We start from the raw sequence: 11,049 nt of genomic DNA, 5'->3' as shown, positions 1-11,049 counted from the left end.
GCTCTCCCAAACCTCCCGGAGGCCAGAGGTAACAGGGGAGCTGCTGGAGCAGCAAGTGCAGACGGCACAGCAGGAGCAGCCGAGGCAGAAAAGGTGGCGTGAGAGGCGGCAGCTTCCTGGAGTGGAATAGCCCATTGCGTGTCTATGTGTGTATGTGTGTGCGCGCGCGCGCCTGTGTGCGTGTGAGTAGGTGCAGAAGAGGGCTTCCCCCACCCTCTCTCTCCAATCAGGATCAGTCTTTATAGCAGGGGAGCAGCAGCTAGTGCACTGCGGTCCTGCTGCTGGTGCTGCTGCTGCTGCCGCCGCCGCCGCCGCCACCGCAGCCTCCACTATTACTTCACATCACCTTTCCCTGCTTCTACCATCTCGATCGCCTTCCCTTTGTACTTTATTTCACGTGCTGCAACCAGAAGAGGGGATGCGGGCTTCTCTTCCTTCGTTTTAAGATCTGCTTGGTTTTCACCCCTTTCCCCTTCCTCACCCCCCTCCTCCCCTCCCCTCTCCCTATATTGCTCCATCCATCGCTCCATTCATTCATGCTTAGGGTCCTTGGCGACGGCGCAGCCAGGGAGTGAAGGTGCCGGAGGAGCTCGGTTGGGGGGGGAGGGGAGGGGGGAAAGGACTAGAGACACGGAGGGGCCACCAGAGGAGAACGCTAGAGGATGGCTGAGAGGAAGAGGAACTGGAATAAGGAAGACGACCTGCCTGTGTATCTGGCCCGGCCCGGCACCACAGCACAGACGCCCCGCCAGAAATATGGGGGCATGTTCGCCTCGGTGGAGGGCGCCTACGAGAACAAAACCATCGACTTCGATGCCTACAGCGTGGGTAGAAAGGGCTCCCGGACTCCCAGGAGCAGCAGCAGGCCCGACATGATGTTCTTGGGGGAGACGGGGGACAATTTCAGCGAGACCGCCAGCGATGTGAGTGAAGTGTCCGGCTCTGTCATCAGCTCTCCGGGAGACAGGGATGACAAGACGCCGGGCGTGGAAATCCGATATCCCATGGGAAAGGAAATGCTCCAGGGCCCGGACAATGGGAAGGTAAGAAGGGAATGGGAGTGTGTGTGTGTGTGTGTGTGTGTGTGTGTGTGTGTGTGTGTGTGTTGGAAGGGGGGAGAACAGCACAACAGCATGTGGGCTGCGGAGAAGGGAACCCTAGACTGCAGACCCCCCTGCCCCCCATAGGGGTCTATTCCTTAGTACGGCACTGCAGGCTTTGGGGGCGGGGAGCGAAGGGGAGAGGAAATAGGGAGATGGAAGGGGCTTGAGGGAAAAATGGGAGGTTTCGAACTTGTGACTTGGAGATGCAGCCAAACCTTTGCTGGCAGGCAGCATCGGAGTTAAGGTTCCTCCGCCCCAGTGTAAGAGAAGCAGGCGTCATGGTGTCGGGAGCCTCTAGGAGGGACCCCAGACAGTGAGTGCCCCCTGGTTTCCCAGGGCCAGTCCTAGGCTAGTCTTGGGAATGGAAAGAACTCAGAGATCGACCCGACATGCCGCAACCTAGATTCTCCTCCCCGCCCCCTTCTATCCCCACACATCCTTTTAGTGAAGACCGCGTGGTTGTGGTCCTGACCTCTGGGAAAGCTGGCTTGAGACTAGGTCCGAGCCACTAAAGGGGGCGCAAGACTTCGCTTGAGCCTCTCGGACTACAATTTGCCGCCTGTTTAAAGCTTTCCAGTGTAACAAAGCGGCTGCGGGGGTGGGTTGGGGGAATCTGGGAATTGCTTGGCTGACCTGACCTGGAGCTTAGGCTCAGTTTCCCTTCTGAGTCACTGGGAAGTGAGGACCCCATGCGGATGTTGGCAGGGCAATGTAATTCTCTTGATTTCAACATCGTGAGGGAGAAAGAAGGCTGTATTAGAAAGAACATAGATGGGCTCGGAATGCGGTTGATTTTGGTTCAATCCCAGCTCTACCAAGTGCTAACTGTATGACCTTGGACAAGTCTCTTAACCTCCATGGACCTCATTTTCCTCATCTGTAAATAAATTACTTACCTCGCAGGCTTATCAGTCGAGTGAAACAATCAAGTGAAATAATTCATGTATCGCGTTATCTAAATTTCAGTTATTAAAGAGGAGCGGTGGAGCCATTGGCCAACGCCGGTTGTATCTCCCCTCCCCCAAACCCCTGATCCTTGATTCCCCAATCCAAATGGTTGTCTGCGAGCTGAGAGAAGGGTTTAAGCAGTCTGAGCTCTAAGAGGGAATGATTTCCCCGGTAGGTTCCTGCTGTGATAAGCTCGCTTTCATTCATGAGCTAAGGATGGTCAGAGCCACTAGACCCCGGGTTTTACCTCGGTGTAAGCCTCCACCCACTTTTCCTTGTCGTCACTGGATCCGGACAAAGGGTGGCTCCACGGGAACTCCGAGGTTTTAGGAAGAGTTAATGGAGCAGAGGAACAATTCAGCTGAACCCTCCCCTCTCCAGCAGAGCTGTCCCTCAGCCTACAGGCTGGGCCAATGCTCCACGCCCTGCTTGCCTTACAAGTCTCCTAGGGAAGAGTTGGCTTTTGGGGGACCCATTCGAAAAAGGAATTTGCTGCCGTAAATTCAACAGCTTACAGGGAGGGAAACACACACACACACACACACACACACACACACACACCACTAAGTAAATCTGGTTCGGAACACAGGTTAAAAGTACTTTCCCTTTCTAATAATAGCACCTTCCGTTACTGTATCTCTGTGAGGTTTACTACGAACTTTCCTCACATCAACCCCAGTGGGGCAGGTAGTACAAGTATCATTATTCCCATTTTTCTTTTCTTTTCTTTTTTTTTTTTTGGTCAGGCAATGAGGGTTAAGTGACTTGCCCAGAGTCATACGGCTAGTAAATGTTGTGTATAAGGCTGGATTTGAACTCAGGTCCTCCTGAATCCAGGGCCGGTGCTTTATCCACTATTCCACCTAGCTGCCCCCTCATTATTCCCATTTTACAGATGAAAAAACGGATGCTCAAGAGAGAGGAAGGGACTAGCCAAAGGTTACAGTCAGTGGCTGAGTCAGAATTCAAACCAGAGTTTCATGATTTCGAGAAAGATTTTTCTTTCCCACCACTCTGCATCTTTTAGTTGTTCTCTCTTTTCTTCTCCTCTTCCTTCCCCTACCCCTTATTTTTTCTTCCTTTCCCCAGCTCAGCCCCTACTCCTGATGCACAGACACCAGCATTTTATTGGCCAGCAGGGAATAAGGGACCTTGCTCAGTCTTCACTCCCTCCTCCTTTTCAACTGCTGCCAAGTTTTCTATTTTTGTGGGGAGGGGAGGGGCATTTCCCTGCGGTGTCCAACATAACTCTTGAAAACTTTGTGGTAGAGATTCTTAAATAAATCTGCTGGACAAAATTCAATTTAGAAGCCCAGGTGGGCAAAGTGACTTTTCTTTTATCCTTGAAATATGTGATAAACAATAGACAATTTGAGCTTGGCTCGGGTCTATTTAGTGGACAAATCCCGTCCACTGTCCTTTCCATTGACTGAATGGAGGGGAGCTGGGGTGTGTCAAGTTTCCTCTCGGGCTTTTCACTGAGTCCCACCTCCAGAGACCCATAATGTAAATTAGTTTTGAAATGGGATGGGAGCCTGAATTGACAGCTCAAATGGAAGATGCCCATTTCCGTAATACTTGCCTTTTAAGCTCAAGAACTGATTCTGAATCCTGGATCTCAGAATCATTGAACTTTAGAGCTGGAAGGGACTTTGGGTGCTCTTTCAGCACCCTCCTTTTAGAAATGAGGCAAGGAGTAAATTGACTAGTTCGAAGACAACCAGGGTTATCCCCTCTACTTCCTCTCCACCTCTGGTTGGAATTTGTCAAATAACTTTCCCTTACCCAGTGCCCACAGCAGAAGCAAACAAATGGATGTTGGGAACCAGGGCCAAATCACCTCTGCTATTCGGTCCTTCGTAGCTGCAGCCTTATTTTGTGCTCCGATTGGGTATGGCCTTTCCAATTCAGATGTTTTCTGCTAAATCCCCCATCCCCCTTTTTGAAGTCCTCACCTCAAGTTTCTGAAGCACCTGTAGCAGTGAGGCTAAGGTCCACTCGGTTTTCCAAATGCCTTTTAAACACACATATAACAATCAGAAGAAGGAAAAAGAACAAATACAAAACCAAAATAAATGGCCAAAATATCATCCCTTTTGGAAGGATTTATTACTCCTGGAGTATTCCCCAGCTTCAGTGAGCCTGGGCCTACGGATGGGTAGCTGAGGTAGATCGGTGGGTGTGTTGGGGGGCGGTGAGCTTGAAGAGTGAAAAGGAGGAAGCGTGTGTTGGGCGGTGGAGGGGGAGAAAGGAAGATTGGAAAGGAAGCGCTTCCTGGGTTGATCTGAGCTTGGCGAATCCTGCTAGGTTCCTGCAGCCGAGAGGGCGCTGGCGCTGCCTCTAGAAGGAGCTCTCTCTAGCCAACTCCCTTTGGGAGACCCGGCCCTGTTTTATTACAGCCGGAAAAAAAAAAAGGTAGCAGGTTTTTGCCAACGCTGCCATTCCGCTTTTGGAAAAGAAAACTTTACCTTTATTAAAATATTCTTAAACGTTTGATTGCTGGGCGACAAACCTGCTCGGGCCCGCACGCGAGGGTGTTGTGTGAGCGTCTGAGACCCGGAGGCAGAGGGGGAGAGACAGAGACAGAGAGAGAGCCCCCCCACACACAGAGGGAGAGTGACCATGTCTTATCAGGGCAAGAAGAGCATCCCTCATATAACGGTAAGACCAACCCAGGGCAAAGAATGAGGATTCCTCCCAGGGCTCTCGGGCTTTGTTAGGTGGGAGGGCGTGGGGGCTAGATAGAATACCGCCCCCCGGACCCTGGAGCTTCTCTCTTGTAGACGTGGGGAGGATGCTTGCGGGCTGAAAACCTGCTCGGACTAGGCCGGCTGTAAAATTGAGGGCGAGGGCAAGTGTTGGCCTTTGCAGGTGGGGCCGCGGAATGGATCCTCCACAGACCTTTCCCTTCAGCGCCCAGTGTGTGTGTGTGTTGGGGGGGGGGGAACTATAGGACCAGGAATATCTGTTGAGTGTGGGGGTGTCTTTGCTTGCAGAGGGCCTGGACGGCATGGGGGAGGGGGTAGGGCGGCTCCCGAGCGCTGCAATGTTCCCCTCTCCCCCTTTTCTACTATCAGCTCCCCTTGTCTCCCCATCTCTGGCTCAACCAGTGATGCCACCCATGGATACTTCAGGGACCCTGGGTACCTCTTCGGGTTCTGAGCTGGTCCACATCGTCCGTGATGGGAAGGGAGGGAAATGCAATGGACGGGGAGAGAATGGGCTGGGTCAGAAGGTGGTTCGCAATTGATGCTAAACCGAACAAAAGAGGGAGGGGATCTCTGTTGCATGCAGTCTCCAAACACCTCCCCCCACGCCCCTCTGACTCCCCTAAGGAGGGAGCCTGTGGGCATAATCCCTGGCGTGTGGCTCCTCCCGGTACCCACTGGTTTCCCATTTCCTTCACCTCCTGGGTGGGGGGCGGGGGTTGTGGAGTAGAAATAGGGTGAGCTAGGGAGCGCCATGACAGGCACCGCCTCCCAGCCTTCCTGGGCTATTAATAGATGAGAGAGGGACTGCTGAGCCGGCGAGATCGGGAGTCAAAGGGTTAAAGTGAGCCTGGCTCGCAAGGTGGGGGGAGGGGAGAAGATGGGAGGGGGTACCAGGGCGTTTCCATCTACGCGTGGGCGGAAACAAAGAAAACTCTGGATCTGACCAAGGAACCTGGGATGTCAAATCTGACTGTGGTGGTGTGGGAGGGGAGCTAGGCGTGGAGAAGCCCTCCCCGGGGTGAGAAGTTGCTTTTTTGAGTTCAGGTTGGGATATCGCAAGGTGCTAAAAGCGAAAATGCCTAGTACGTTTGCAGGAGCCTTCTGTTTGAGGTAATTGGTCAGCTGGAAAAGTCCTGCTAAGTCATAGATTCGGTTGTGGCTTCCCAGCGCTGGGGCTAAGCTACTGCAGGCAAACTAAGCCGTTGCAGTTGGGAAATAGTGGGGGAAACCCTCCAGGAAATGCAGTGCTGGTTGGGGTGACTTGTTCAGATAAAGCAGCACAATTCCAGGCCGCATCAAGATTCTGGGGGATGTAGGTAACATAGAAAAGGGGACCCAAAGTCCGCAGGCCGAGATACGCAAGAAAGAAGTCGGACTTGAGGGCTTGAAGAGGAGCATGCGTGGGTTTAAATTAATTTCTCGGAAGATAGATTTGTGGTTTGGAGGAGAGAGCACTCACTTGTAGAAGTCTACACAGGGCCTTCGGTCTGGGACAAAATTATTTTGTAAAATGCTTCGAATTCTGTTGTGCATTATACTGGTGTATACACTGCAATAGAAACACAGGTTCTTAAAAAAAAAAAAAAGGAGGATAATACAGTGAGCTCCCTCAAGAAGAGCATTGTAACTCCCCAACCATTTGTTTCCCTTGATAGATCCAGTTTAGCTCAGAGTGGATTAGAGCCTCAAGGAAGAAGAAACACAACTGACAATTTATATATAACTCAGTCGAACTTTCATTGTGCCTTGCTTAACTGCTGCTGTGATTAAGTATTTATTTAATGGGTGTTGACCACTGAGGGCATTTTCTCTAGATTTGGCATCTAGGGAAATAAGAGGGTGGGTAGAGGCTTGTGGGAATTTAAATTGGCTGAATATCATATTTCTTACGGCTTTACTTTTGCCCCAAAGAATAATGTTACTGTCCCAGCACTTGGGCAAAATAAACGAAGCAAACCCCTCGGCCTTAAGGTCTCAAAAATGATTTAAAACATTTATAAAGCCTTCTAATACACCAGACATTTTCCCCTTAATTAGTTAGACATTAGAGGACTGACTGGATCTTTGAAGCCTGATGCTGTTATGTCTAGAGAAAAGTCTGGGTGTGGCTCTCTCTGTGAGGGGAATAGTGTAGTCTCTTGCTTTTGTAGTCTTGCAAAAGCTTTCCTTTCCTCAATAGCCACCAATGGACAAACCAGGATGGGGTGGGTGGGCAGAAGACATTTCTGGATGATGCTGTGATTCAAAGGTATTCACCAATATCGTTGAAGTAATTGAATGGCTGAGGGCGATTCACAAAGGTAGGGACCTTAAGAGAGAGTTCAGATTCTAGAAGCTAGGTAGTGTAGTGGTATTTTGAAATGGAAATCCTAGTACTTAAAAAGTCAGAGCTGACAGGGACCTTAAAAAATAACTTATAGGGGGCAGCTAGATGGCGCAGTGGATAGAGCACCGGCCCTGGAGTCAGGAGTACCTGGGTTCAAATCCGGCCTCAGACACTTGACACTCACTAGCTGTGTGACCCTGGGCAAGTCACTTAACCCCAATTGCCTCACTAAAAAACAAAACAAAACAAACAAACAAAAAACTTATACACTCTGTGAGGACTTTGAAATATAGAGTATTAGATCAGAAAGGGACTTTCAGACAGAAAACAGAATGCCATACCTGGCATGGAGCTGATAGTGATATGAATGTAGAATTTCCTATCTGGAAGGGAGCTCTAGGCACCATAGAATAATAGAAATAGCATGAGAAAGCTGAAAGGAATTTAGAGAGCTTTTGAATTCAACTCCCTCTTTTGATGAGGAAAATGAGATCCAGGGCAGGGGGAAGTGGTTTGTCCAAGGTCCAGCAGATATCATGTTACCAAGCAGGGACAGGAACCCAGAGCCTACAGGTTTAGTGCTTTTGCAATGGTTCCAGAATTGTGCCTTAGGCCACTCTTATAATCCAAGAAAATATCTTCGTATTTGAAAAGTATTGGGGGGAGGGGTGTGAGAAGAGGTAGAAGTAGAAATGAAGTGGTAAGGAAGGTTTTGCAATTATCAAAGCTAAAAAGATGGTAACATTCAATGTTCAGTCATGTCGAACTCTTTGTGACCCGTTTTGGTTTTTTGTTTTGTTTTTTACCAACGATACTGGAATGGCTTGTCATTTCCTTCTCCAGTTCACTTTACAGCTGAGGAAACTGAGGCAAACAGGGTTAAACAAGTGACTTGTCCAGGGTCACAAAGCTAGTAAGTGTCTGAGGTCAGATTTGAACTTAGAAAGATGAATCTTCCTGACTCCAGGCCCAGCACTCTGTCCAATGGGCCACCCCGATGCCCAAATAGCTTGTAAATATTTATGGAGCATAAATAGGGTATGTGGATGCATTTCTTCTGGTTGTTGGAGGCACCTATTAAAGTATAAGCACTGGAAAAATGTATATAGGTGCCACTAACAGAAATGGGATAGTTGGGAAGGTGAGCCAGGTAAATTTAGAAATATTGAGTTTGAGATAACAGCAAGACAGTAGTAGAAGCAGTATGTTGTATAGTTAAGAGTACAAGGCTTGTAATAATAGTAATAGTGGAACAGAAAAAAAATACTTGAATGGATTTAAAATCTCATTTATTGTGTTTACTAACTCTGCCAGAGTGGGCAGCTCAGTGCATAGAACACCAGGCCTGGAGTAAGTAAGACCTGAGTTCAAATCTGATCTCAGACACTTATTAGCTGTGTGATCTGAGCAATTTGCTTAACCCTGTTTGCCTCAGTTTCTTCATCTGTAACATGAGCTGAAGAAAGAAATACTACAGATACTGCAATATCTTGCCAAGAAAACCCACAAAAAGGAGTCATGAAGAGCTGGACATTACTGAAACAACTGAACAACAAAAAACAATGAACTCAATCACCCCAAACCACATCTCAGCCATGTCTTCCTAGCCTGTACAATTCTTGTCTGCAGCCTTCCATAAATCTTCCAAAGACATTCTAACCAATGTGCTCGACATCTTTTAACAATGTGTGTGCATCAGTGCAGTATTTGACTTCTCCATCTGTTTTTCCTTGTTTTCTCTGCCTGACCAGACAACCTAATTTATCAATCATTTATTTCCTTGATATTGTCTTTTTCCCCCTTCCTTCAATAAGATCATCAATTGCATGGTCCTATGTTCACCATGTGTTTCTTTACTGTCTTTTGGGCCATCCATAATTTCGATATCATGTAGTTATACTTCTCTTCTTTATAAGATCACTGATAAAATATTGACATTTAAAAGGATTCTTTTCGCATGTGTTAAGGAGGGGTCATTGAAGATGCTCCAATATTTTCCAAGTACAATCTACCCCACTCTCCTTCCATTCAATCCTTTAACAAATTAATATTGCCTTTTATTTTTGTATCATGGCCATTAGCCCTTAGTCCTCTTCTACCTCCTTTCTCTTCTCTCTATTGATCTCTTCCTCTTAACAAGGAAAAATATTTAGGCAAAGTCAATCTACAATCCACAAGCAATAATGACTATATACACTATATAGTATATCATGCTCCCTACAAATAGTCACCACCTTTTTTATAAGGACCACAATGAATCCCGAAACCAGATTATCTAATTTTCATGCTAGTCCAATGCATATATAATGATACATTAATTTCCTTTGTGAATTGTTAGACCAGTTTCTTTTTAGTGGCTAGATCTTATTGCATATACTCAGTAGAATTATGACATTTGATACTATATGCATGATGTCCATGAATAGCAGCTTATGGAAGACCTCACCATTTATTGGGACCCCTTCTTGTATTTGTACTCTGTACATCACCACTTTCATGACTGGTGAATACCTTTGTTAACCATTGATTTCATGTTTTGTTTTTGCTTGGAATTGATAATCAAATTACTGAACAATTATCACTGTGGTTACCTGTATCCAAATATCTTGTATTATCTCAGCAAAGGCATGGGGGAGAATGTCAACATTTGTATTTTGTTATATAGAATCAAGTATTTTTGTACCTAATAAACAATAAATACAGTGTAATCTTGCATTCCTTATAATCAGGAGAAGCTGAAGATATAACTCTTGACAGTGTTAAGGGCTAAAATTCTAGCTAAACTGTCTAAAATATCTAATGAGTGGTCGCCAATAAATTATAAGCTTTAGCAAGAGTTAGACTTTTAAGCATTTATTAAGGAGAATAAGAATTTGATAAAGAGAGAGAGAAAGGCCTAGATTCCTATCTATTAAAGGGAGAGCGCATTTCTAGCTCCCTTCTCCGCCAGAGTCCAGAGGAAAGAGAGACTGAGCGCCAGTCTCTTCCTTCCTCCTCCCACTAGCCCGCGTCACTTCCTGACTCCTGGTCTTGCCCTCAAAGACCTTCCCTTCATGGGCAGAACTCCTCTACAGTAAGTATCCAGCAGGTGGCGTTATTCCAATCGTTACAGTCCCCCCTGTTGTTCCTCAAGAAACAAAATGTTTCCTTGACGGAACAGTAAAAAGAATACAATAACTATTGCTAACTAATATGTGAACGACAATATAGAAAAGGAAGAGAGGAAAGTTTTGTCCAGAGGGGCGATTTTTTTTTTGTCCTCATGAACCGACGCTTTGACATTAGTCTTGCAAAGGGAGGGCCTCTGCAGAGAATACATGTTACAGATGGTGTATATTATAACAGAAAGAGAAAAAAACAACAAAAACAACAAATCAAAACTGTTCATTTAAAGTCTCTGAAAGTCTTTTCTCAGATGTCCTCTAGGTGTAGTCGTGGAATGGAAGTCTTTTCAGGGGTTGATGTGTGGATGCTGGTAATCAGCCAGGAAAATTCCTACAAAATTGAGCTTAACACAACTTTAAAATAGCTTTGTCAATAATCAAATCAAACAATGAAAGTTCTCAAAAACATGTCTAATGGAATTCAGAATCTTAGTTGTTACACATGAAACATATAATAAAACAAAAATTGAAACATTCTTTAAAATTATAATATTACTATAGTCCCCCCCTTATGGAGGGTAATTGAGAAGACAATTGCTGCAATATTAATTATTAAAAATAATTTGTATCTGTTTCATCACTTTTTGCATCATCTGCCTAATTATCCTCATGCCATTATGAGAAATTAGAAAATCTAATATAATTGGTAACAGGTGTCAAGGCCAAATTCAACACTGTATTTATCATGACACCTGAGATAATTATGGGGGTTACCATAAAGAACAGAGAAATGATGGGATATGAGCATTCCCACACTTGAGCAATATGTACTGCCCATGCAGTATGCCAGGCTTAAA

At 46.3% G+C, this 11,049-nt stretch overlaps 1 protein-coding gene across 2 annotated transcripts in view; it reads left to right on the top strand.

Annotated features, from left to right (window-relative positions):
• Positions 1-221: 221 nt before the first annotated feature.
• Positions 222-11,049, top strand: part of CRMP1 (collapsin response mediator protein 1) — an 83,663-nt gene continuing 72,835 nt past the window's right edge. The window contains exon 1 of one of the 2 annotated variants that reach the window (XM_043971612.1): positions 222-1,043. In XM_043971612.1, the coding sequence (XP_043827547.1) occupies positions 663-1,043 (381 nt within the window). In that variant the 5' untranslated portion in view covers positions 222-662. Of the gene's footprint in view, positions 1,044-4,346; positions 4,713-11,049 lie in introns of those variants that run through there. The other variant, XM_043971613.1, reaches the window with a different exon arrangement.

The sequence above is a fragment of the Dromiciops gliroides genome, chromosome 6 (assembly GCF_019393635.1).
Source record: "Dromiciops gliroides isolate mDroGli1 chromosome 6, mDroGli1.pri, whole genome shotgun sequence".
In the NCBI taxonomy this organism is placed as follows: Eukaryota; Metazoa; Chordata; class Mammalia; order Microbiotheria; family Microbiotheriidae; genus Dromiciops; species Dromiciops gliroides.
This window is presented reverse-complemented; position numbering and strand designations above follow the sequence as displayed.